Consider the following 25,566-nt stretch of genomic DNA (forward strand, 5'->3'; position numbering starts at 1 on the left):
ACCACAACCAGGCGATATACTAGAGTGGAAGCACCCATGCCAACCGCGTCAACGTCGGCCGAAAGAAGTCGAAGATTGGAAATCAGATTACCGAGACAGGGGGGCTATACATGCCCAAACAATGGACTCGAACCGACCACGATTGTACACCGTACACCGCGACCTCGAGCGAGATCCCCTTGGCCACAACGCCGCGAGAATCGCAACGTTGAGGAAAGAACCGCTCGCATTGATGTTGAGGAGCAATCACCTCGAACGCAACCTCGAATTGTACAATATGGACTTGGCGGCCTCGTGGATTCAGGCATTGAGGTGCTCGCTCGGGTCCAGTCTCGTCAGGACGACATACAGGTCCGGGATGATCTGTGGGTCGAGACGGAAACGAACCGCAACACGCGGCGCACTAGAGAGCGAAATTCTCGTCCCTATGGGCCGAATTGCTGAAGCAAGATGAAGGAGCGTGTTTTGAACAAGTCGTGACCGGGTAACAACAATTGAAATGGCTGGCGTCATCGCATGATTCCATGATACCCGGCGTTGGAGGAGGGAGTTTCACTTGCCATTGTATGAATTCTCATCTTGTTGTAATCTCAATATATCCACCCTTTCAACAACGGTTCCAAGTCCAAGTGGAAGCCGGTCTGAAGTAGTGGAGAATGCGCGGCTGTATCACCCCCCCCCCCGGAAGCGGGTCTCAAGTGATCACCTTATCTTCCGCCCCTGTAGTTTTCGCTGTTCCCAGTTTCTGCTTTTCAGTCTTCGTTTTCTCCTGCTCTACTTCGCTCTCTTCCCAGTATCTTGGGTCTCTGGAGATTCCCATTTCCATCATTTATTTTCTTTGAATTCAGCATTGACCATTGACCGGGGTGCTCATGGGGGTGATTGGACGATAGTGAGTTCCGCAGCGACTGGCGCGGTGGCTTTTTTGGGCATACGACGTTAATCACTGTCAGGCTGTCAAGCCCAAGAAGTTTCACAGATTCTCGATCGATTACATCTCCGCTGACCGGTTCCTCTTGCTGCGCTCCGCTCGCTTATCGTGGCGCATCTTATCCCTCGCCGTGATCAGAAACTGCCGCGCCAGTACAAAGCTCTCGCGTCTTTTGGTGTCATAAAATGAGATATCTACCCAGAGAGTATTCGTCTACCTCTCAGGCCCGGGTGTGCTCTACTTTCTTGCACCACCCCGTTAGAAGACCCCCGCAGGCAATAAATTCCTCCAGCCATGACCGCCGTCATGGTGCAGACCGAATGCGCTTCGCAAGGCGCAATATCCCCACGATCCATGCTCAAATTGGGCTCCCCAGCTGGCAATGCAGAGACCACGATATCTCCAGTCACTGGAGCCGGGATGGTTTTTGACATTGCGCCAGAGACGGCTTTACATCGGCTATGCGACAATGTCGAGCAGTTGAATAATTACTTCGCGACAAATCCTGGCAATACAGACCCGAACTCATTCGTCTCCACGCCCGTGGAGGGTGATATATCAGGAGATGAAGGGTCATCTGTTGGAGCAGTGGGCCTACATTGCGGAGATGCGGAAGATGCGGCTGTTCGGACCCGCGAAGAAACCTTTCAACTGGCACTGCTCTCCAGGAAGTTCCTTTCAAAGAAAATCCCTCCCATCTCGATACGAGACTATGTACTGCGACTGCATCGGTATTGTCCCATGTCTACAGCCGTGTTACTCGCCGCAAGCCATTACATCACCAGAATGGCGCTTTCAGAGAAGGTCCTTTGCGTGACACCGAAGAATATGCACCGGCTTGTCCTCGCGGGCCTTCTTGTGGCTACGAAAGCTCTGGAAGATCTTAGCTACCCACATGGCCGAGTCGCTAAAGTGGGCGGAGTCAGTGAACATGAGCTGTCCAAACTGGAGATCAGCTTCTGTTTCTTGGCCAACTTTGATCTGCGCGTGGATGCGCAGATGATGATGGAGGAAATAAAATCTCACAAGATCACAAATGAAGATACAATCGTATAATATACATCTGTCATGAAGATCCACCACTGTAACTATAAGGACTCTCTCTACCGTCATGTATGTGGCTCATTCATCGAGAGAGTGACCGTCCCAAGATCCTGCCTTCCTAAGAATCCGCGCTTTCCTATGCTCCCCTCTTTGCCCCTCTGTCTATGATCTAATTTGACTCTCCCAGACCCCTGAATGACTTGTAATAGCCTCCCTCACGAGCGCGACAGCGAGTCTATTCAATTTTGGCTACAAGGCATCATCACAATACAGACTCCTAGGTATCCCTCCCAAGCCAGACCCAAGAATCCCTGGGCTTCCCTCGAGTGGGAACTTTAAGGGGCATTTCCAAGCCTCATCTACAAGTTTGGGGCGAAATACTATCGAAACAGCCCAAAGAAGCGTTGACTTTCTTGTGCACTAACTGTCAACAGTCCCCCACATGCTGACTTTGTTCATTCCCACTTCTGATGATCTCTTTCAATGAGAAGGCTGCTCATAATCGGACTTGGTCAAGAGATAATTCAGCCAAAAATGCCAAAGTGACTAAATATTGGCTTATTAGAACTTACCTCGAGGCTCGTAGAATGCGGCTGCCTGTGTGGCTGAGTAATCGGCCATGTGCGTGTCGCTAAACCTGAGGCCAAAAAAGTCATTGACTTCTTTTCTCTACGAGAGTTCCAAGTGAGACGGAGAGAGCTCGTCCTCAAGAACTGCGTCTTACCGGTTCAGCGTTGAGGTATAGCGCGTTTAGTCTCCTCTCTTTAACTTCCGAACGTTTCTCCGACTCCAAAAAAAGTCACGCCCTTTCGCTGCCGATCCCCAGACCCCCCAAACTCCAACTGTCCTTCCACTTCGTCAGCCATACATTCACTGTCTACCAAATTTTAAGTGTCTTGGTGATAGTGATCCGTCATGTACCACTAGGGGTCGACATTCATTCAAGTCCCCGAATCTAATTTCTTTGTCCTCTCCCGCCGCTTTCTATTGTACGACAATATCCAATGTCTTCCAAGTCCCCCCCCATCAGAGACCAAGGGCAATAGTCCCTCGGGTCAAAACCCCAGTTCCACGTCCTCAAACGACAAGAACTTCTCGTCCCCACCGAATGCCGACGTCGAACTCAAGACCGTGGCGCCCAGTGCGCCCAGGCGTTCAATCCCCCTGGGGAAGACATCATGCAACTGGCTCGAATTGGAGAAATTGGTGCCATGCAGAATCTGTTCGCGACTCAAAAATTGACCGCGAATCACCGCGATGAGGAAGGAATCACTCCACTACATGTTTGTTTACCCTCTTTCAGCGGGTTGTGTCTTTGGGATGGGACACGCGATCGGACCCATAGCTAACGGCCATTTGATTTCTAATTAGTGGGCCGCGATCAACAATCAATATGCGATGTGCAAGTTTCTTCTCGACTCGGGCGCAGACGTGAACGCCAAGGGTGGAGAGTCGGTGGCTACCCCAGCCATGTGGGCGGCGCAACGGTGCCATTACTATATTGTCAACCTTCTGCTCAACCACGGGGCGGATCCCCTCTTGACTGATGTGCAAGGCTATAATATCCTTCATCTTGCGACCATCGATGGAAACGCGTTCCTCCTCGTTCTGCTGCTCCACCAAGAAATCCCGGTGGACGTGGTCGACCAACAAGGTCACACGGGCTTGATGTGGGCTGCCTATAAGGGATATCCAACTCTAGTGGATCTGTTCCTGCGCTGGGGGGCTAACACCAATGCGGTGGATGAGGGCGGCCTGACGCCGCTCCATTGGGCTTTGGTCAAGGGCTCCCTGCCCTGTGTCTTGAAGCTGCTGGAATACGGTGCGAACAGATTCGCAAAGACCAGAGACGGAAAATCTCCGATGACTGTGGCGCAGGAAATGAACACTTTGCGCATCTGGACGCGCGCTCTTAATGAGCGTGGCTACGAGCCTGATGGCAACCAGAAGACTGTGCCTATGGGATTGTCTGGCTGGGTTCAGAACAAGAGTCTCATGGCAAAATTCTTTTTCCTCTGGCCCTTCTTGACCATTCTGGTCGCTGTCTGGATACTCAGCAACCTAGCCATCTTCATCAGTGTCCCACTTACTCTGGCGACGCTGTTTGGTATGCAATGGGCTGCGCAGCAATTAGCGAATCGTGGGCCCGCTGAATATCGCATCCTTCAAAAGACGGTATATCTTCCAATCCCAAACCCTTACGTCTTCAGAGAGACTGACAGTTTATAGCCTTACCTGGCTGGTGTGTTCGCAGGTACACTGTTCTGGGTTGGATTTTGTTATGCTTTTAAGGTCTTGCCTGGTGAGTTGAATTTAGAATACATTTTGATCCTTGACTCACGGTGTTTAGGGACCTATGCTTCGTCTCCCGTCCTGAACATTCTTTTTGCGGTCTTCTACATCCTGACCACCTTTTTCTATATCATGGCCATGGTCGGAGACCCGGGGTACGTCCCGAAGATTAGCAGCAGAAACCAGCAGAGAGAGATGGTCAACCAGCTCTTTGAATTATGGAAATTTGATGAAGAAAACTTTTGTGTTCCTTGCATGTCGAGAAAGCCCCTTCGCAGCAAGCACTGCCGCCGTTGCGGCCGCTGTGTCGCCAAGCACGACCAGTACGTTCTTCTACCTGCACCTTTTTAGCCCTACCCTGACCATATCCTAGCCACTGCCCTTGGATCGACAACTGTGTGGGAGCAAATAACCTTCGTCACTTCGTTCTCTATATTGTTTGTCTCGAAATTGGCATCATTCTCTTCGTACAGCTGACCATTCGCTGTGAGTTTTTCCAATTGATCGATTGATATGATCCTCTTGACTAATTGTTGCAGACATCAACAATCTGCCATCTACGAATGCCCAATGCAGCGTTGTCAAGGATGCTCTGTGCGATTATGTGACTCGCGACACTTTCGCCCTGGTTATCAACGTCTGGATCATTCTTCAGTTGGTCTGGGTCACGATGCTGTGCGCGGTGCAACTCGTCCAGGTTTCGCGCAATCAGACCACGTACGAGAATATGAGAGGGCACCACATCGACCGTTCCTATCCCAGCTCCCAAGCCTTTGCCTCGGCCATGACTGCTGGCACGACCTCGATGGAGGCTGCCGGTCTCACCGCCGCCGGACAGGGACCGAACCCGGCCCTGGCACGACCTCCTGCCCCGCGTCGCCGCCACGGCTGTTTCCAGCAGTGGTCATCCCTTCTGGGTATCGACACCTTCTTCGCTACTGCGCGCGATGGACTACGCGATGGACCTCAGGCCACACGGCCCCGCAATCCCTTCTCTCGCGGGGTCGTAGGCAATTGTCGCGACTTCTGGTGCGACCCCGCCCCGATCTTTGGCAAGCGCGAATCTGGAGCTGCAATGCTTGGTGGTGAGATAGTGAACTATAACGACATGTACGAAACTCCGATGCGCATGCACGCCGGCGCTCGTGAGGGAGGGGCCTACCACAGCGTGGCAGCTGACGATTCCGAACACATGGTATAAGTGGTGATGAGCTTTCTTCACAACACGGGCTTTTGGATCCTTGCATTATGATGTCTGTATACTGGGTTTCGGTTCCAAGTTTCACCTATGATTGCAGCGTTGGTGTTGCATTGCGTGGCATGTTCCTTTTGCATTTGCTGTTTTTATCTCATGTTTTTACATTTAGAAACTTGTACAGTGAACGGCTACCTAATGAACGATCTCTCCCTCCCTCTCTCTTCTCTTTCTCTTTCTCTTTCTCTTTCTCTTTCTCTTTCTCTTTCTCTTTCTCTTTCTCTTTCTCTTTCTCTTTCTTCCGTGCACTAGTGTCTGTCTCTCTCCCGGGCCCATGGTGCAATAGTACGGCCCTGCAGGGTGGTGGTGGTTCATCCTGCGTCGGATGATTCCTGCGGCTGTGTTCTGCAGGGGACTTTAAGCTCTTCTAGAAGACTGCCCGTTTTTGCTGCCAGCTCCGACCCACGGCCACGTCCCAGCGATATAGCCCCCATTCGATCCTTGGGGGTATTGAGATGATTGCTCAGCTGCCGAGTCCACCGACTCCACAACCATCCGACCCCTTGAAGCTCTCCCCTTCCCCCCACCTCTTCATTTTGGCTGGCCCATCCCGAATATCCGAGCCGGGCAAGAAAAGGTATCCCGAGAAGGGGGAAAACAGCAAGCCAATCCGCTATCGCTGAGGCGCCCTCCAAGCTCCCATGAGTGAGCGAAGATCGCATCTTGGCGAGCTCACCGGTTCTAGCCCCCGTCCACCCACAACCAGCATCCCGGATGCCACCTAGGGCACAGTCCACCTGTCTCGTTTTGAGGGAGAAAGCTCAAAAGCCACCTATCGGGCAAGTCGCCTGCGGGTCCCCGGTAGCCGGAAAGATCAGGAAGAAACCTGCCCGGAGACTCCCTTTCCCGCTAGACACGTAGTAGGTAAGAGATTGACGGGATGATTCAGGAGGACCCCCAGTTCCGATGTCAAGGTGGCCAGAGCATGCACCTGAACGTTGTCTCGCCAGACGGAGCATGCAAGACCGACGGACCGAAGTACGCGTGCAACATGCCACGGACGCCACGGACCCAGAATCGGAATTCTGATCAGATAAAAGAAATTTACTTATCTGATGGCGCCACGCAGCTGGACCCACTCCATGTCTCGGGTGCGTGTACCATATGTATAAACGGTGTATCTCAGGTACGTCGGTGTATCTAGACCTTTAATCACGATCTTCGGGTTTGCGTCTTTTCGGTTTGGGCCCGAGCTACGGAGCAATTGGCGCGACCGTCAGCATCCTGTCGTGATCGGGTCATGATCAGCGTAGTGGTCGCTTCCAGTTCTAGCCGTAGAAGGAATATTGGCAGAGACAGCGTTTCACCCGGTTTAGGTACAAGTGCAATACGTGAAGGTGTGGTAATGTGGTAAATTGCCCCCCTTTCAAGCTCTAGCCGGTCGAGTTGCCAAGGTCGTCATTTTCTGGGATATCCTTTTGGGGGGGGGGGAATGACTCCACACTGCAGTCCCTGCATCCATGTGCAAAGCGTCTTTTTTTTTAATTAGTGTTGAAGAAAAAATTAGTGATCAAAGAAAGAGTACCAGGCAGCAGAGTCTCCTCCCAGTGACTTATTGGAAGGGGTTGAGGATCGATTGGAGCATCATTCATTAAATTCCAACAATCTAGAGTAACAGGGACTGGGGGGGGGTGTCTAAAGGTAATTTCAAATAAAACATTACAACATTAATCAGAGCATGGCGCGCAACCGGGTGTCCTGCACCAGAGCTCCCGACAGCTGCTCTCCGAACACCGAGCGGACGATCTCGCCGCCGCGGACTGCCAAGATGGACAGAAGACTGTCACTCAGTCCGTGGGTCTTTTCATTACATCCCTGCAGCCAAATACCAGCATGCTGGCTGACCTTGCTGCCATCAAGGCTGACGCGGTAATCCCGGCCGGGGGCCCAAGCCGCCTGGCCGGCGGGCTGCAAGGCACGCACTTGCTCGAGTAGCTGCTCGTGCGCGTCGCGCTGATAGCCAGTGGCCACCATGAGGGCATCCACTTCCAGGATTTCTTTGCCTTCAATGGGCTCGTCTGCGACCGACTTGACGTGGATGCGCATGCGCTTGGCCAGATTGTGGTGCTCGATGCGCGCGACCTTGCGCTCAGGCAGGATGCGGTGCTGCCACTGGGTCTGGTCGGGGTTCTTGATGCGCTGCAGATACATGGTGTTGTAGATCTCCTCGATCAGCTCGAGGCGGACCACACTGTAGTTGGTGGCCTTTTCGGTAGCAATGCGCTTGTGGCGCTCTTCCGTGGGCAGCTTGAAGAACTTGTCCACGCGCTCGGGGTTGAAGATCTCATTGACACTGGGGATTCACTTTTGGTTAGTATACCGGGAAGTCTCGCTCAGAGGTGGTTTCATTGGGAACACATACAAGGGAGAGTCGTCACTGGGACGCAGAGCGGAATCACGGAGGATCATGGTCGTGCGGGAGTTGGGATAGCGGCGCTGGAGGTCGTGGAAGATCTCGGCGGCACTCTGGCCACTGCCCACAACGGCGATGTTGTAGGGCTTGGTCTCGTCCTTGAGAATGGTGGGGAGGACGGTGCAATACTTGGACGAGTGCATGATGCGCTGATCCTGGGGGAAGCCGGGGGGCATTTTGGCCGTGCCACCTAGAGCCACGACGACCTTGCGCGCTCTCCGGGAGGAAACTTGGCCAGTTTCGGAGTTGCGCGAGCGGATAATGAAGAAGTCAACCTTTCCGTCCGTCTTGCTGCCGGGGACGACCTCCACAACCTCCTCGCCATAGGAGACAACGTTCTCAAAACGCTGAGCGCACCAGCGCATGTAATCCTCAAATTCCATACGAGCGGGCAGGAAGGTGCCCAGGTTGGTGAAATGAATAAGGCGGTCCTTATTGTGCAAGTAGTTCAAGAAGGTGAAGCTGCTACGGGGATCACGGAGGGTGGCAAGGTCCTTGATGAAGGAGATTTGCATGCGCGAGCCGGGTACCAGCATACCAGAGTGCCATGCAAACTGTTTCTGGCGCTCAAGAAAGCACACCTTGGGCTTGAAGCCGACCGGGGCAGTACGGTTGAGGGCCGGGTCAATGGCATCGTGCAGGGCGATACCAATTGCAAGAGAAGCGGGACCAAAGCCCACGCAGAGCAAGTCGTGCATCTCGTCGGCAGGTGCCGCGCGCAGCAGGGAGCGCGCAACAGGATGCTGCCCACGCGGCTGCGTGTCAACGAAGGGCACCTCAGACTTTCGGGCAATAGGCTCCATACTTCACGGTCGAGGATGAAAGTGAGAAGAGGCAGAAGAGGTAAGTAGAGCCCGAGCCTCGAGAACTAAGAGCCAGAAAACCAAGAAGCTGAGATGCTGCAGACTGTGACACACGAGCGTAGCTTCAGGAAATGAGCGTCAGTTATGTACAAGAGCGAGCCGATCTCATCAGCAGGTCCCACTCTCCGGAGATTTCTGTTTCTGGGTACAAAGTCGGATTTGAGGCGAATGGGCAATCGACTTGACGTGCCGTACGATACGTTTCGCGGGTTCCACCAGGGAAGTTCTCGGAGCTATGGAAAGCCTCGAGTCCAGTGACAAGGCGCGATCTTATTCACCAGATTACGGGAGCGGATCAGATAAAAGAAATAAAACACGCAAAAAAAGTCACCAAGTGGATACGGCTTCTGGGCGATTTCTGTTGCAGGAGAGATGGGCGTATGATACTCGAGGTTCCATTTATCAATCAGTCTCCACCATCCTGGGTTTTGTGTTTAAGCGAATTCCGGGACACGGCACAACTTATATATCTTCGGTTTTTACAGTAGCGATGTTTTCCTCAACACACACACAGTGTTCTCCACCGAGTCAACAGGTTCCTTGCACAAGGGACAACCTTGCAGGTTCCCGATGCGGAAGTCCACCAAAAAAAACTGAAAAGAAAAAGAAAAAGAAGAAAAATCAACAACAACAAAAATGAACAAAAACAAGCACGATGACGAAAGAAGCAGAAAGCCTAAAGACTAAACCCGCAGATGCCCGACATCGGAATAATTGGGTAGGAGAGTAGAGAGTACATTCAGCGGAGGGCGTCCGGCTAGTCAAGGTGCGCGTACCAGTGACGGCGTAGGTGGCTTGGCAACGCACTGGCGGGGGAGAAAATTCATGGAAGTGGGGAGAGGGGCTCTGGGAAAAGATTCCTGAGACTTCACCGTGAGTCCGGTTTTCTCGATTCGAATTTTTTTATTTGTTTTTTTTTTTCCGACGCTCGTTGATATTTCCCGAAACGTGGGGTTGCAAATGAGCACGGGCGTCGTGCCACATACGATCGTCCAGCCTTTTTTTCTTCTTTTTCTTTTCGTACGATTTCCAACGTTCCATCAAATGATGCTCATCTTCTATACCATTGATTTTCCCCCCTTTAAAGACACTTTCGACAGTAGGGAAACTATGACACTGTAGACTTGGAGATCACGTACGTCATCTAGCCCGTGAACCCGTAAAACGGTCATGAAAATACACTTCTGGCCCACATTCCATCGAGCCGTTTCATGCTGTGGCTCGAGCATGGTATTGCAGTGGCTGGGAAATATACACAATAAACCTCCCAGATCCGGAGGCAAGTTGGACCGTTGGCTCGATCGGGTTCGGGAATAGTTAGGTACATATCGAGACACCCAACGAGGAGAATCAGGCTCTAGGAGGGTCTCGCACTCGGAGCTTGCTTCCCAGCTGGGCGCAGTGGTTTCTTTTTGGCGCTTGTCTCGGTGTCGGCAACCAGCAGATCATCGGTCTCCACGATTGGAAATCCACGACTGAGAAACCCCTCATCTGCGCGCGCTTTTTTACAGGTCCTCTTCCCTTCCCTCACTAGTTTCATACCACGGACCCTTGCTGGCAGACGCCGTGATCATTGTTTTCGCGGCTCCCGCCTGCATATAGTCGCAATTCATCGGGTCCGAGCAGCCACTCACAGGTCACGCAATAAGCTGTCGATAAGCAATATCTGAGGATGCTCGATTGACCCAAGTGAAATCCTATATCTATCTCCCGATGGAGGTATTGACGACCTTTCCGCCCGTCACGGGCGACGACGGCGCTGCCAGCGTTGTACTTTCATGCCCGGTGGGTCATTCCCGTATGCCTGCCGACTTGATCGCTCTTTGCTGGGCCCTTGTATTGCGATCGTTTACAACCGAAGAGTATCCCGTGTTTTTACTGAACGGGTCTCCTGTGAAGGCAGACTTGAGAGCTCAGACGATCCATCTTGTTGCACCGGATGCATTGTTGGAGACCTCAGTCAGTCATACCGCTGTGATCATTCAAGATTCATCAGATCAGGACCACGCAGTGTCCTCCCCTTCTCTGACCTGGACATTGATCCGATCCTCCCAAACGAGCACGTTGCATTCATCCGCAGGCATGGACCAGGCCTTCTTGCAGCAGCTAGGAAACCAGCTCACGCAGACTGTACAGGAACAGGTTGCAAAGTCGGGCATTCAGGTAGAACTGTCGACCGCCGAGCTTCCTGCTTTGTCTATCTCCAATCCATCCCCATGCACTTTGCCAGGGCCACAATTGCTTCACAGGCTAGCTTTAAGAGAGACCAACGACACTGCCTTCGCCATTGAGTTTCTGACAGCGGATGGAAGCATTCAATGTCTGTCGTACGCTTCTTTGGATCGACTGTCTTCAAAACTCGCGGCAGAGATCCTGTCGGCTGCGGCAGCTTGGATTAATCCTACACAGAACTTTGTAGTGCCTGTGCTCTTACCCCAGTCGGTGGAATTGTACATCTCACAAATGGCAATTTTGAAGGCGGGTGGAGCATTCTGCCCGTTGAACATTGACGCACCTCCGGACCGGATAGAGTTTATCCTCCAGGATGTAGCAGCATCCGTTGTGATTACCCGAGATGATCTGGCGACAAGGATCCCCCAGGACGAGCAGCTGGCTGTGATCAAGCTGGATGGAATCGTAACGGACGAGACGGACGACTCGAACTTAATCGAACCAGTGGTGGACAGCTCCCCAAGCGATCTCGCCTATGTTATGTACACCTCCGGCTCTACGGGCCGCCCCAAAGGTGTTGGAGTCTCTCATTTGGCGGCCACCCAATCGTTACTTGCACATCATGACTTGATACCCCATTTCAATCGGTTTTTGCAATTTGCATCGCCCACGTTTGATGTTTCCGTTTTTGAGATTTTTTTCCCTCTCATGCGAGGAGCCACTCTCATCGGCTCTGACAGAGAGCAGATGCTGCTGGACATTTCACATGTCATGACCGAAATGAAAGTTGATGGTGCGGAGTTGACGCCCACCGTGGCAGGAGAGCTACTACGCACACGAGCAGCCGCGCCGTTTTTGCGAGTCTTGCTGACAATTGGTGAAATGCTCACCAAACATGTCGTGGAGGAATTTGGTCAGTCGGAGGACTCGGTGGGTATCCTGCATGGAATGTATGGACCAACCGAAGCTGCGATTCACTGTACTGCAGCCACACACTTCATGACCAATTCCCGAGTCAACTTGATTGGCAAGCCTTTCAAAACAGTCTCTGCTTTTATTATGTCTATACATGCTGATGACAACTCTTCTTCGGGTCTTGAACCCCTTCCGTTGGGTGAGATGGGTGAGCTTGTCGTGGGCGGTCCCCAGCTTGCAGAGGGTTATATCAACCGACCTGAAGAGAACGCCAAGGCATTCGTTGAGAGTCCCCAATATGGTCGGCTTTACCGGACCGGTGACAAAGCACGCATGTTGCCCTCCGGGGAGATCGAATGCTTTGGCCGTCTTTCCAGCGGTCAGGTCAAGCTCCGAGGCCAACGAATTGAGCTCGGTGAAATTGAACATGTTATTTGCCAAGCCCAGGATGTTCGAAGTGCTGTTGCTTTCGTCAGTGGTGGAAGCTTGGTTGCATTTGTTCTCGTCAGCGACAAAGGTACCACTGATCGTGCCCTACGAGACATCTGTCGTCAATGGTTACCCCGATTCATGGTCCCGGGCGAATTTGTCCTGGTCGATCAATTCCCCCAGTTGCCATCAGGCAAAATTGATCGCAAAGCCTTGGAAGCTGATCTCGCCCGTCTCCGCAATACTTCACAATCTGTGGATCAACAGCAGTTCCGGGACGAGATCGAAGAGACCATCGCATCGTGTGTGGTCGACGTGCTTGGTAGGAAGCTGTCCCCAAAAGAGTCTTTGGTGGCCGCTGGTCTCGATTCCCTTGCCGCAATTCGGCTTGCATCTCATCTTTTAGGTGCTGGTATTCATACGGACGTCGCTTGTCTGTTGGAAGCTGATTGCGTCGAGGGGTTATGGCAGCTCGCGAAAGACACGGAGAAGACGCAAACTACAGATCATACCCAGGCAGGCCTTGAGAAAATCCGCCAATTGGTTGCAGATGCCGGTACCGCAAAGATAGAATCCCTCGGCTTAAGCTCACAAGTGTCCGGAATCGAACCATGTAGCCATATTCAACAAGCGATGATCCTGGAAACCGTCCGACACGCCAAAGCATACTGTAATTGGATCGAATTGGAATTCAAACGTTCAAATTCAACTAGTTACACCGCTGTTCAGAACGCATTCGTCAAGCTCTTTCAACAGAATGCATTGCTGCGATCAGGATTCGTGGAGATCGGTCTCAAGGATCATTCATATGCTCGCTTTACAAGAAACATCCTTGACGAGCAGCTGATTCTAAAGTGCGACACGTTTGACTACGATCTCCCTTTGGTAGCGGAGCAAGATCTGCTTCAACCTATTCGGATCCAGCTGAAAGAGACACAAGAAAGCATCCGAGTACTGGTACAAATTCATCATGCGTTGTATGACGGATGGTCCTGGCAGTTGATGTTACAAGATCTTCATCGCCTTTTGCTTGGGAAAGATCTGCCGCCAAGACCTGCATATAGCGTCGTAGCTGATCACTTCATCGAAAATAAATTATGCGGATCCGACAACGACTCTTCTACATTTTGGCGTGATCAACTGCAAGGTGTCTCCGGCGCCAGCTTTCCTAAATTTCATGGGAAGACTGACGTCTCTTCAAGAACACAAGAGGCTACCCGCGTGCTTGAGGTCTCTGTATCAAAACTCAACGATGCATCAAAGCATCTGAGAGTGAGCCGACAAACCATCTTCCAGGCTGCATACTGCTACATTCTCTCTTCCTATCTTGGCTTCGATGACGTCGTCTTCGGTACAGTCTTCTCTGGTCGGACCTTGCCGGTCAAAGGAGTTGAAGCGATCCTGGGGCCATGCATTAGAACGCTTCCCACGCGCATGGATCTCTGCAAGATACAAAATGTAACAGATCTCCTGCTGGCGATCCAGAATATGAATCTCAAGTCTCTCGAGCATGGAAGCCTTCCTTTGCAAGACATCAAGAAGGCCTCCGGTATTGAAATGCACCTGAGCCTGTTCGACACGGCGTTCGTGTGGCAAGAAAGCATCTGGTCCAACTATGAATACCACGACTTATTCTGGGAAGTTGGGGCTGCGGAGTTCTTGGAGTTTGCCCTTTTGCTTGAATTTGAGCCAAGGCAAGACAAAATTCATGCAAAGGCCACTTTCCAGGAATCTATTCTGCCTTTCAAACAAGCGCAGATTCTCTTGGAACAGATCGACCATGTGGCATCCATTCTTATCGACTTTCCTGCCCTTCTCATCGACCAAATCGGTGACCATCTTCCTCAGGCAACTCTTTCAATTTCCACCATTGAGTTTGACTGTGGGCAGGAACTTCCAGGTTTCATTCCCGGGATAGAAATTGTCTCCATCAATCCCGCTACTGGTATATGCACTATCAATCCGACTGTCCCATCATCTGAATCCTCGGGAAGCACGGAAATACCGATCACGAAGACGTTTGCCATGATTATGACTGACCAGACTGCGACTCGTCCTCTTATCCGTGGCGCATACGGAGAGTTGTGTTTCGGTGGCGATCAAGTGGTGAGTCTCCTGAAGTTGGCATACTAGACTGAAGACTAATATTACTCGAAAGGCAAATGTTATTCATGACACGATATTCCCGGGACGGGAAGTTTCAATGAGGACTCTGAGCATGGCCGACTATATATGACTGGAGAATATGGAAGGCTACTTGCCGACGGCTCCATCTTGCTTCTTCCAGGGCGTGACCAGCTCAGACTAAATGGCCAGTATATCGATCTTAATGAGATCGATCGAGCCACTATCTCGTCAGAGTTGGTTGAAGACGCCTGCAGTGTTGTCTGGAATGACCCTTCTATGAATCAGCGGCGATTGACAACACTTTGGGTCCCTACTGAGAAGAATTTGGACAGGGTGCAGCTCGCGTCGCTGACAGATCGCCTCTTCGCTGATATTTCCACGAAGCTTCCATCTTCCGAAACCCCGTCGCTTCTTGTCTCTGTCAATGAGATACCCATGATCGAAGTCCATCGGAGACATAATGCCAAGTTGTTGAACAAGCTCGAACATCTGACCGCGCACGATCGTGAAGTATTCTCACGCAAGCTCGACGTGTCTGAAGTTGATGATCCCCTCACCGATATCGAAAGCACTATTGCGAGTGCTTTATCAGCGGTCACTGCGGTTGACATTCAGCATATCCGCAAAGACACATCCTTCTACAAGCTTGGTTTGGATTCTCTCAGTGCCATTTCCTTGTCGCGGAAATTACAAAATGCTGGCTGTGGAAGACTCCCTGTTTCGGCGATTCTACGATACAGCTCTGTCGCTCAGCTGGCTGCAGTCGTTTCCAGCTTGACAAATGGACATAAAGCAGAGCAGCCTCAGGCGGAAATTTCGACGCCGTCGCTCGTCGAGACCTTTGTACTCGCAGTCAAGGATGAATTTGATACCGCAAATATACCTGTCGACCGCATCTACCCTTGTACGCCGCTGCAGGAAGCGATGCTGGCTTCCAATTCCGATGTTGACTCTGCCTACTTTAATTATCTCCTGCTTCGTGTAAACACTGATATTAACGCGTTGAGAACAGCATGGTCTCTGATGCTGCAAAGACATGACATCCTCCGCACTTGCTTCCGGTCAACTAACGACAAGCACTTTGCCTTTGCACAAGTGGTGCTGAGCCGAGCTGTTTTGCCTTGGACTGAAATCGAGATATTTGACGAACTTGACCAACATGTTGAGGAGAGAAAAGCGGACTTCAAGTGCCAGATCCCCGGCGGCGACAACCTTCCCTACTCCTTGACTGCATTCATAAGCCCCGCAACGCAGAGCGCACATCTCCTGTTGTCAATTCACCATGCACTGTACGATGGAGAAGGCATTGCACAGCTTCTACATGAGCTCCAACTCTCTGTTGCTGGCCAGGAGCTGCCAGCACCCACTCAATTCCATCGGTTCATTGATTATATGGTGTCTACGTGCTCAGAATCTTCCGATCAATACTGGGACAGATACCTGTCGGGGGTGACTCCAAGTCTCATTTCACCCCCGAACAGACTAAGAGCTCTTTGAACCAATCTACTTCGCAGCAGACCAATATAACCCTCAAAGTCTCACTCACTTCCTTCAAGCAACGATGCAAAGAGTTATGTGTGACACCGTTGAATGTCTTCCACGCTGCATGGGCAAGGCTCCTGTCGCTACATGCCGATTCGTCTGATGTTTGCTTCGGTAACGTTTTCAGTTGTCGTACCGTTCCTGTTGATGGTGCGGACCAAATCGTTGGACCTTGTTTCAATACACTACCAGTGCGAGTCAAGTTTTCATCGCACTCGACAAATGCAGATATTTTGAAGCTTTCGCAAAAGCATAATAATGATACACTGCCTCATCAACTGAGCCCTTTACGTCGCATCCAAAGACGTGTACTTCATGGAGGCTCTCATCTTTTTGATACGCTGGTCATTCTTCAGACTAGTAACACTCAGCTTGATCCACAATATTGGGAGCTTCTTCGTGATGAAGGAAACATGGGTTTCCCTCTTATCTGCGAGGTCATCCCTGACGAGTCAAACAATGCCATTCACATCTGCCTCCATTTCCAAGTCTCACACTTCACTCGTGGGGCTGCTGAAAAACTTGCCCAAGATTTCATTGCTCTTGTTGACCATACTACTCAATACCCTTCAGCCCAGGCTTCTGACAGACATGCAATTGGCAAGGATAAACTTCAGATATTCAAGTCGACCAAAATTTCTCAGGTCAATTCAATCCAGATGACTTCCACACAATCTGAACCCCTTCGTGCCTGGTCGTACCAAGAAGAGGCACTGAGGGACATCCTCTGCAAATTCTCCGGGGTTGACCCAGAGGCTGTGTCCCTTGATACGACTATCTTTCAATTAGGTCTGGATAGTATCAACGCTGTTCAAATCTCTAGTACTTTTCGCAGATTGGGCCACAAAATTTCTGCTGGTGATATTCTTGAGGTATGATAGCTACTCTCAAAGGCCTAAACTTGTTATGCTAATTTGACCAAGGCTGCCTCAATCAAAATGATTGCCTCGCTGCTTGAAATTAGCGAGAAGAGCAACAATGAAGTTGAGTTTGACTTTCCATTATTCGAGAGTAAACATCTACAGACTGTCTGTGACCAGCTTGGCCTCTCTGCGCAGGTGGTGCAATCGTTGCGACCCTGCACGCCGGTTCAGAACGGCATGTTGGCACTGTTCACCCATTCTCATGGCGACATGTACTTCAATAAAATGGCAATCAAGTCAGAAGTACCTCTGGAAGAGTGCGACTCAAAGAGGCTTGGTCGAAGGTTGCAGCTCAGCATGAAATGCTACGAACCGGATTTGTTCAACTGCGCGATCAACAGTACCCATTTGCCATGATCACATACCGCGAGGGTCAAGGCATTCCCTGGCATGACACTTCAGGGCTCCTTTCCAATGGCTCTATCCAAGGGAAACAAGTCCTCGAAAGTCTCCACCGCCCGCCTTGGCAAGTCACCATCGACTCCGGCGAGCAGATCGATGTGGTACATTTTGCTGCACTTCATGCGATCTATGATGCACAAAGTTTAGAAACGATCTTCTCCGATGCCATGGCAGCATATGAAGGAATGGCCCTTGGCAAGCCTCCTGCCATTTCTGCGACACTTGGACCCATCCTCATTGAAAGTCAGAGGCAAATTGAGAACGGCCAAGAATTCTGGCAGGGGCTAGCATCGGGAGTCCGCTCATCCAAGTTTCCGGACTTGCATCCTATTCGAACGGAAAGTAGAGATCTGCTTGAAACTTCAATTTGCTGCGCGTGGCCTCTTAGGACGCTCGAGGACCGCTGTCGTAAGCTCGGTGTCACCTTGCAAGCAGCTGGGCAAGCATCATGGGCCCGATTGCTTGCTGCATACACGGGAGAGCAAAGTGTGATTTTTGGAACTGTTCTCTCCGGTCGTAGTCTCTCTGCGGCTGCTCAGGAAGCTGTCTTCCCATGCTTGGTGACTATCCCGTCACCTTCATGTGTTGAAGGAACTAACCGTGAGCTTTTGGACCGAACCTTAATGAGCAACTCATCTTTAATCAAGAACCAGTTTGCTCCTCTGGCGCGGATTCAAAGATGGCTTGGTAGTGATGAACCACTCTTTGATACTCTTTTTGTTTACCAGAAATTCTCATCTAAGTCGAAAAGACACGGGAACTGGCATGTCACTGATGAAGCAGTAAAAATCGATGTATGTTATTTCTTTGCCTCACAGCACTCACATGACGCAGTAGGAAAAGAGATACTGACCAAGTACATAGTACCCCGTGTCTATCGAGTTGCTCCCAAAGTCTACCGATCTTGAAATTCGAATCAGCTATAGGAGCGACCTCGTCCCTGAGGAGCAAGCCATGACTCTTCTAAGACAATACGATAAATTGCTTGAACAAACTATCTTTTCACCCGAGTCTGATTCCACCGACTATCTGTGTCTTGGAGATGATCTGCTCTCTATCACCCCAGCCAAGGAGCAAAGACTGCCAAGTCCATTGTGTTTACTGCACCAATTTGTCGAAGAGAACGCCCAAAAGATTCCGGACAAGGCCGCTCTTGAATTTGCAACCGGTGCCACTGCAGACAGCTTGCGGAAGAAGACATGGTCATACAGTGAATTCAATGAGGACGGTAACAGAATCGCTCATTTCTTGCAAGCCAAGGGTGTCGTCCCCGGTGGGATGATAGCCATATGCTTTGATAAATGCCCTGAAGCATCCATCGCAATACTTGGGATCTTGAAAGTGGGCTGCGCATTTTTGGCAATTGATCCCGGTGCTCCTATCTCTCGCAAGCAATTCATATTAGAAGATTCCGGAACCAAAATTCTACTTTGCAATCAGGCAAGGAAGACGGAGCTAGAGGGCCTTGCCGGCATTGATGTACAAGTGCTTGACGAACCTGGTCTATATGAAGGTTTATCATCTGCTGCACCGGTGCTTTCACGAGAGATTCAACCGTCAGACACGTGCTACTGCCTGTACACTTCTGGCACTACGGGCACACCAAAGGGCTGTGAGATCACCCATGACAATGCTGTACAGGCAATGCTGGCATTCCAGAGGCTGTTTTCTCCTCACTGGGACGAAAATTCCCGATGGCTCCAATTTGCCTCGTTCCACTTCGACGTCAGTGTTCTTGAACAATACTGGAGCTGGAGTGTTGGAATTTGTGTAACATCATGTCCTCGAGATCTTCTCTTTGAAGATTTGCCGGGCACGATCCAAAAGCTCCAAATTACACACATCGATCTGACACCGAGCTTGGCCCGATTGGTTCATCCTGATGAAGTTCCTTCCCTGTGCCGAGGAGTGTTCATCACTGGGGGCGAAGCCCTCAAGCAAGAGATTCTCGACGCTTGGGGCAAGTATGGAGTCATTTACAATGGCTACGGACCAACTGAAGTGACCATCGGGTGTACCATGCTTCCACGGATGCGCGCTAACGACAAGCCATCCAACATCGGGCCACAATTCGATAACGTGGGATCATATGTTTTCCTCCCTGGCACTACCACGCCAGTCGTACGCGGTGGACTCGGTGAGCTTTGCGTGTCTGGGCCCCTGGTCGGGAAGGGGTACTTGAATCGCGCGGAGCTCACACAAGAACGATTCCAAGAGCTACTTGAATATGGAGACCGCATTTACAGAACAGGTGACTTGGTTCGGATCTTACACGATGGCAGTTTCCAGTTCCTTGGCCGCATAGACGACCAGGTCAAGCTCCGTGGCCAGCGGCTTGAGATCGGGGAGATCAACGAAGTCATCAAGCAAGCTACTCCTGAGTTGAATGAAGTGGCTACACTAGTCATCAAGCATCCAAAGCAGTCCAAAGATCAGCTGGTCTCATTTATCACGAGATTTGATACTGACAAGACGTCTCGCAATATTGAAATTTGTGCCGACGAAAACTGTTCGGCGCTTCTGTCCACGATTAAGGCAGCTTGTCGGACTCATCTGCCAGGCTACATGGTACCTACACATATCATCCCGATGACACGTTTCCCTTTATCGGCGAACAACAAAGCAGAGATGAAAGTCCTGAGGAGCTTTTATCAGGAGCTTTCTCTCGAGAATTTGCAAAATTTGACGTCTATGACTGTCGATCGGTCCAAAAAAAGTGAGGATGAAGAAAAGATCATCTCTACCTTGGCTAAATTCACTGGATCTACTGAGGGCGCTATCTCTTCAGGGTCGAGCATCTACGAGCTTGGCCTTGACTCTATCTCGGTTATATCATTTTCCAGAAGTCTCAGGGAAGCTGGCTTCTCACAAGCCCAGCCATCCCTGATCATGAAGCGTAAGTTGAGTCGCCAAATCATAGTGACATATAGCTAACATAAATGCAGATCCTAATGTTGCAGGGATGGCACTGGCACTCAAAACACCCACGATTCCTGCTGTCGCTCTGGAAAATCTCCATAGAAACGCCAGGCAGAGCATAGAAGCTTTTGCACACAAGCACTCGCACTCTGTAATGGAGAGTATCGGCGTGTCCGACGGGGATGTTGAGCAAATTGCACCTTGCACGCCACTCCAGGAGGGTATTATCTACCATTTCCTGTCGAGCACGATGCCCTTGTATTGCTCGTCCTTTACTTTTGAGCTCGAACCTGGAATCGACCTGGACAGATTGAAGATTGCCTGGAGCCAGGCTCAAGACCAGATCCAAATACTGCGAACTCGCTTTTCGCCATCATCGGATGGTTATGCTCAAGTCGTCTTGAAGAAGGGTGTTCTTCCTTGGTTCCAAGAAACGGTTAATTCCGAGGAAGGAATTGAAATCTCACACAAAATGCGGGTTGAGAAATGGATTTCTTGTCTTGGAGATCTCTCTGCGCAGCTCTGGGAGGTAGGTGTAATCAGCTCTCCAGAAAAGTCAGTGATGAACCTCAAGATATTTCACGCCCTTTACGACGGCAACAGCTTGGCTCTTCTGCTTGAACTGGTTGCGCTCATTTATATTGACAGCCCAAGGGCTTTGGAGCGCCCTCCTGGGCTCTTGGACGTTCTGCATCTGGGCCCCCTTTGCAAAGACCCCTCAGAGCAGGCATTCTGGAAAAAACATCTCGCAAATTTTCACAGTCAAATTTTGCCAAAGGCGGAAGATGAACCCAACGGCCCTATTTTGGAGAACATTCGGATTGATAGTACGGAACATCTGACCCGCCTGAAGAAGTCTCTCAATGTTACCGAGCAAGCAGTGCTTCACGCTTGCTGGCTATTGACCTTTTACCGACACTACTCGTTTGTACCTCCCCACGGTGTCATTGCTTCTGGTCGAACGATTGACGTCCCTGGGATTGCCAATGTCGTTGGTCCTTTGTTCAACACCATCCCCAGTAATGTCCAGCTTGGTGATCTCAAGACCTGGTCTGACGTTGCTCGGCGATGCCATGAATACTACGTGGAAACAATCCCATTCCAATATACAGCTCTCCGTGACATTTCCAAATGGCTCGGAAAAAACCCAGATGAGCGACTTTTCGAGTCTCTCTTTGTCTTCCAAAGAGAGAACTCCAGGACTGACTCAGCAACGGATGGCCTTTGGCATCCCTCGGCCTCGGAAGCGCAGCACGAGTATCCGTTGGCCTTTGAGATTGTACGAAACGGAAACGAATATCTTACTGCGACGCTTGCTGCTAAGGGCCATGTGTTGTCTCGCAAGACGGCTCAGCAGATCCTCGCCACATTCAAGCAAATCTTGTCTGACTTTGCAGAGGATCCGCAACAACAGTTACTGCATATTGATGGATGTATGAAAGAGCATGAAGCTCGACCAAACGAAGAAAAAATTGAGAAGCCAAAACAGTCTCTTGATCCTTCTGGGAATGTTGAGTCTCCATTCCAGTGGAGTACACAGGCTTGCGCAATCCGGGATGTGATTGCAACTCTTGCCGGAGTAGACGCGCAGTCAATTGGAGAAGATACATCCATTTTCGAGGTAGGACTCGACAGTATTGACGCAATCAAATTGTCCTCACGATTGAGCAAGCTGAGCATCAAGCTCCCAGTTAGTTCCATCATGCGCTACCGCAGTGTCAAGGGTATGGCAGGTCAATTGACGGAGACAACCTATGAGGAACAGAATGGCACATATCCATTACTAGTTCAGATGGAGAGAACCCTGAAAGAGTTCCTTGAGCGCGAGGGACTTGTTCCACAGGGTGCCTCTCGAGTCCTTCCAGCAACACCGATCCAAGAGTCGATGATAGCCGAAATGTCTGCCTCCGAGTACCAGCATTATTACAACCACGACATTCTGAAGATTGAGCCCCATGTTGATGCCACGAAGCTTCAAGAAGCATGGAGAGCGGTCGTGAGGGCCAATCCCATTCTTCGCACTTCCTTTGCCGAAGTCTGGGATCCGGAGATTTCCGCTTCCTACGCCCAAATCGTCCACAGCGAAGATACCTTCGATTTCCAGAGAGTGCAGTTGAATGGAGAAACGATGGACTCGATCATGAAAGCTCAACGTGCAAGGGCTTTCTTGGAGCTTGCCAGAAAGCCGCTTCTTACTGTCACGTCTGCTGTAGATGGCGAGGACCGATACCTTGTTCTGTCAATTTCTCATGCTCTTTACGATGGCTGGTCAATTAATCTGCTTCACGAGGACGTTGCCAGATCTTACGCTGGAGAAGAATGTGCTCGTCCACTGCCAGACGCCATTCTGGAGCAAATTCTCGCCTCCTCTGGCGATCGTGCTCTTAAATTCTGGAGAGCAACACTTGCCAATTGCACGCCCATGACCTTCCCGTCAGGACAAGACTCCACAGAAAGTTCTCGAGTCGTTCATCGTGCAGAGCAAACGCTCTCAATTCCCTTCGAAAAGGCCGAATTATTCTGCAAGCGCAATGGCATTACAATGCAAGCACTTCTGGTCAGCTGCTGGTCACTGATACTAGCCACCTATGTCAAGAAACTAGATGTGGTCTTTGGCCTTGTTCTCTCTGGCCGTAATGTGACTGGCTCTGAGGATATGATGTTCCCAACCATGAACACGGCGGCGATGCGTGTCATCCTCCATGGTACTCGTCTGGAATTGGTGAAGTATGTGCAAGAGACCCTGTTGGAAATTTCCGGGTATCAGCATTTTCCATTGCGGCGCGCGATGCCCGGTACAAGATCTCAACGATTGTTTGACACTCTCTTCATCTACCAGAAGAGGCCATCGGAAAACGGCACCCCAGAGATGGCTCTATACAAGTCCATTGGAGGGGCATCAGACGTCGAATATCCAATTTGCGTCGAGATTGAAGGTGTCGGAGCAGACCTCTTGGCTCGTGTGGCCTGTAGTGGGCAGGTCCTTGGAGGAACGGGTACACTTCTTCTCTTGGAACAGATCGGCAAAGTCCTGACATCCATCGTCGATGAGCCCTCCCAGAACACTGTCGGCTTTGAAGGAGACAAGGTGAACATTTGCGGCACATTGTTCTCTGTAGATTCCTCTTCACAGGCTATCCAGACCGACACGATTGAGGAGGCCGCAAGGCGGAGATCCTGGACTTCACTTGAGTCGGAGATCTGCAATGTCCTTGCCGTTGTATCGGGAGTGCCCGCAGATTCAATCGAGAGGCAAGCGAACATCTTCCAGCTCGGGCTGGACAGTATTAGTGCTATCAAGGTTGTTGCGCTTCTGAAAAAACAATCCATCAGGTTGGCCGTGAGTGATCTGCTCAGAGCTGGCACTATCGAGAAGATGGCCCTGGCGGCGAACAAACACCATACAGAGCTCACTTCAACAGAAGTTGCCAGCTACCTCGAGAGATCGCTTGAAGAAATCGAAGTGAATTCACTTCTCCAATCGTATGGCATTGGTCTTGATCAAGTTGAAATCGTTTTGCCTGCCACTGGTGGACAAACATATTTCCTTGCTGTGCATACCATGAATCCAAGCATCTTCTATCCTGCGTTCCAGTACTTGGCATCACAACTGAACCAGGATATTCTCGACGGTGCATGGGCACGTCTCGCCGAGCTAACGCCCATTCTTCGGACGGTTTTCCTGCGTACAGACAAAGAGCATCATCTGCCCTATGTCCAGGCTGTGCTGAAACATGTACGTAACCCGGTTGTTTGGCATCGGAACATTGATGAGCTTGTTACGCCCAACTACAAGCAGCCCTTTGGCGCGCTGCCAGCTACATTGCATGCTTGCCAGACGTCCGAGGGGACGGCGCTTGCGTTGCAGATTCATCATGCACTATATGACGCCATAAGCCTGCCTTCCATGGTGGAAAGACTTGCCTTCCTTTGCCGCTCTATCCCGACCGAATCAAGATCGGAACTCCATGATATGTCGCGACTCGTGGCGTTCTACCAGTTTCATTCGCCGGTGGATGTCCGGCGGCAATTCTGGCAAAACTACCTGGGCCAGATCTCAATTGATAGCGTAACTGACAAATGCCAGGGTGGCTTTGACGCCATTCAGCAACACTACCGACAGGGTCTAGTCTCAAACATGTCTTGTGTTGAGATAGCCGCCCAGAAACAGGGCCTCAGTGTCCAATCGATCTTCCTGGCTGTCTATGCTCGAGTCCATGCTCAGACCCTCGCTGCGGCGGGCGCGGACAGTAAGGAGATCTCGAGACAGCTCGTGGTTGGGCTGTATCTCGCCAATCGGTCGCACGATTTTGAGGGGCTTTCAGACCTCATGGCTCCCACAGTCAACATCGTGCCGCTCCGTCTGGGCGACAAGCTCAGCCACGATCCGGACTCACTTTTTGTTGCCGCTCAAAAGATCCAAGATGACATCAATGAGATCAGCATGATCCAGCATTCGAGCGTCTCTCTCGTAGAGATTGCCGAATGGACCGGGGTGCGAATCAGCACATGTGTCAACTTCCTGCGACTGCCCGAAAAAGAGTCTACCCATGCCGCGGACGCCACCGGTCGTGTAGAATTCAAGCCTCTTAGCCGCGACAAGCTGTCCAGCCTCCAGGTATCTAGTTTGGACCAGCCCGACCAGTCGCACACCAACGGTGACTCTGCAGCCTCGTTGAGCCCAGCCCCAACCGTACATGTCGGATCTACGGCAGCGATTCAAGATGTCTTCATGGTAAGTTGACAGATCCTCACAATCCCCCACAGCCCTGGCACTAATGCATCTCCCTACGTGTTCAATAGCCCACCATCGATGTAGAAGCAGCTATCCGAGATGACCGGTTGGACTTTGGAATTTTTGCTTCTGAAGCTCGACTCGATTACGCCACTGCAGAGCAGATGATTGAGAAAGTGCGACAGGAGATGGCCACCATGGTGGAATTCTCGGAGATTGTGTAGAAAAGATAGAGAAGCCAGGGAAAAAGGGAGACCACGTACTACCACTACCACCCCATCGGGGCGCGGCTTTGCTCCTCCCTTTCGCAGCCCCGGGAACCATTTGTGTTTAGTCCCCTAGGTTCATCGTCATTTTCATTTTCATTCCAGTTTCATTTCAGCGATTAGAGTTTGGTCACGGGCGGGCCGCTCATCTCCTTTCCTGTGCATATATTGTTTTTATGGTATCTTTGGCGTTGGATGTGTTCGTTTTCATAATTGGATGTTCATAGAACCAGAGGGGCAGCGGAGACCCACGCGGATCGCGGATGGTCGGAGTCTCGCACATCAGTTTCCCCACCAGGACCGGGACGATAAATCATAATGTTGGCGTGCGATGTCCG

The 25,566-nt window shown here is 50.9% G+C and overlaps 4 protein-coding genes across 4 annotated transcripts; 3 read left to right on the forward strand and 1 right to left on the reverse strand.

The window, feature by feature from the left end:
- Positions 1 to 1,225: 1,225 nt before the first annotated feature.
- On the forward strand, positions 1,226 to 1,987 carry N7477_004823 (putative cyclin-dependent protein kinase complex component; the record flags this gene model as incomplete). Its single annotated transcript, XM_056966486.1, has 1 exon — positions 1,226 to 1,987. The coding sequence occupies one exon, from the start codon at positions 1,226 to 1,228 to the stop codon at positions 1,985 to 1,987; it is 762 nt and encodes a 253-aa protein (XP_056823267.1).
- A 1,166-nt stretch (positions 1,988 to 3,153) lies between these two features.
- On the forward strand, positions 3,154 to 5,468 carry N7477_004824 (palmitoyltransferase AKR1; the record flags this gene model as incomplete). Its single annotated transcript, XM_056966487.1, has 6 exons — positions 3,154 to 3,258; positions 3,347 to 4,150; positions 4,205 to 4,277; positions 4,326 to 4,590; positions 4,641 to 4,753; positions 4,807 to 5,468. 6 exons carry the CDS (start codon positions 3,154 to 3,156, stop codon positions 5,466 to 5,468), a joined length of 2,022 nt encoding a protein of 673 aa, XP_056823268.1.
- Positions 5,469 to 7,193: 1,725 nt separating this feature from the next.
- Positions 7,194 to 8,738, reverse strand: N7477_004825 (L-ornithine N(5)-monooxygenase; the record flags this gene model as incomplete). The annotated part of the gene is made up of 2 exons (XM_056966488.1): positions 7,194 to 7,815; positions 7,885 to 8,738. The coding sequence occupies 2 exons, from the start codon at positions 8,736 to 8,738 to the stop codon at positions 7,194 to 7,196; spliced, it is 1,476 nt and encodes a 491-aa protein (XP_056823269.1).
- A 1,773-nt stretch (positions 8,739 to 10,511) lies between these two features.
- sidC (nonribosomal siderophore peptide synthase SidC) lies at positions 10,512 to 25,186 on the forward strand (the record flags this gene model as incomplete). Its single annotated transcript, XM_056966489.1, has 8 exons — positions 10,512 to 14,420; positions 14,631 to 15,890; positions 15,956 to 16,855; positions 16,907 to 17,149; positions 17,248 to 18,102; positions 18,173 to 20,204; positions 20,254 to 24,962; positions 25,031 to 25,186. The coding sequence occupies 8 exons, from the start codon at positions 10,512 to 10,514 to the stop codon at positions 25,184 to 25,186; spliced, it is 14,064 nt and encodes a 4,687-aa protein (XP_056823270.1).
- Positions 25,187 to 25,566: the final 380 nt, after the last annotated feature.

The sequence above is a fragment of the Penicillium maclennaniae genome, assembly GCF_028827695.1.
Source record: "Penicillium maclennaniae strain IBT 15551 chromosome Unknown utg000004l:1.0-3007600.0:1.0-3009580.0, whole genome shotgun sequence".
Classification (NCBI taxonomy): Eukaryota; Fungi; Ascomycota; class Eurotiomycetes; order Eurotiales; family Aspergillaceae; genus Penicillium; species Penicillium maclennaniae.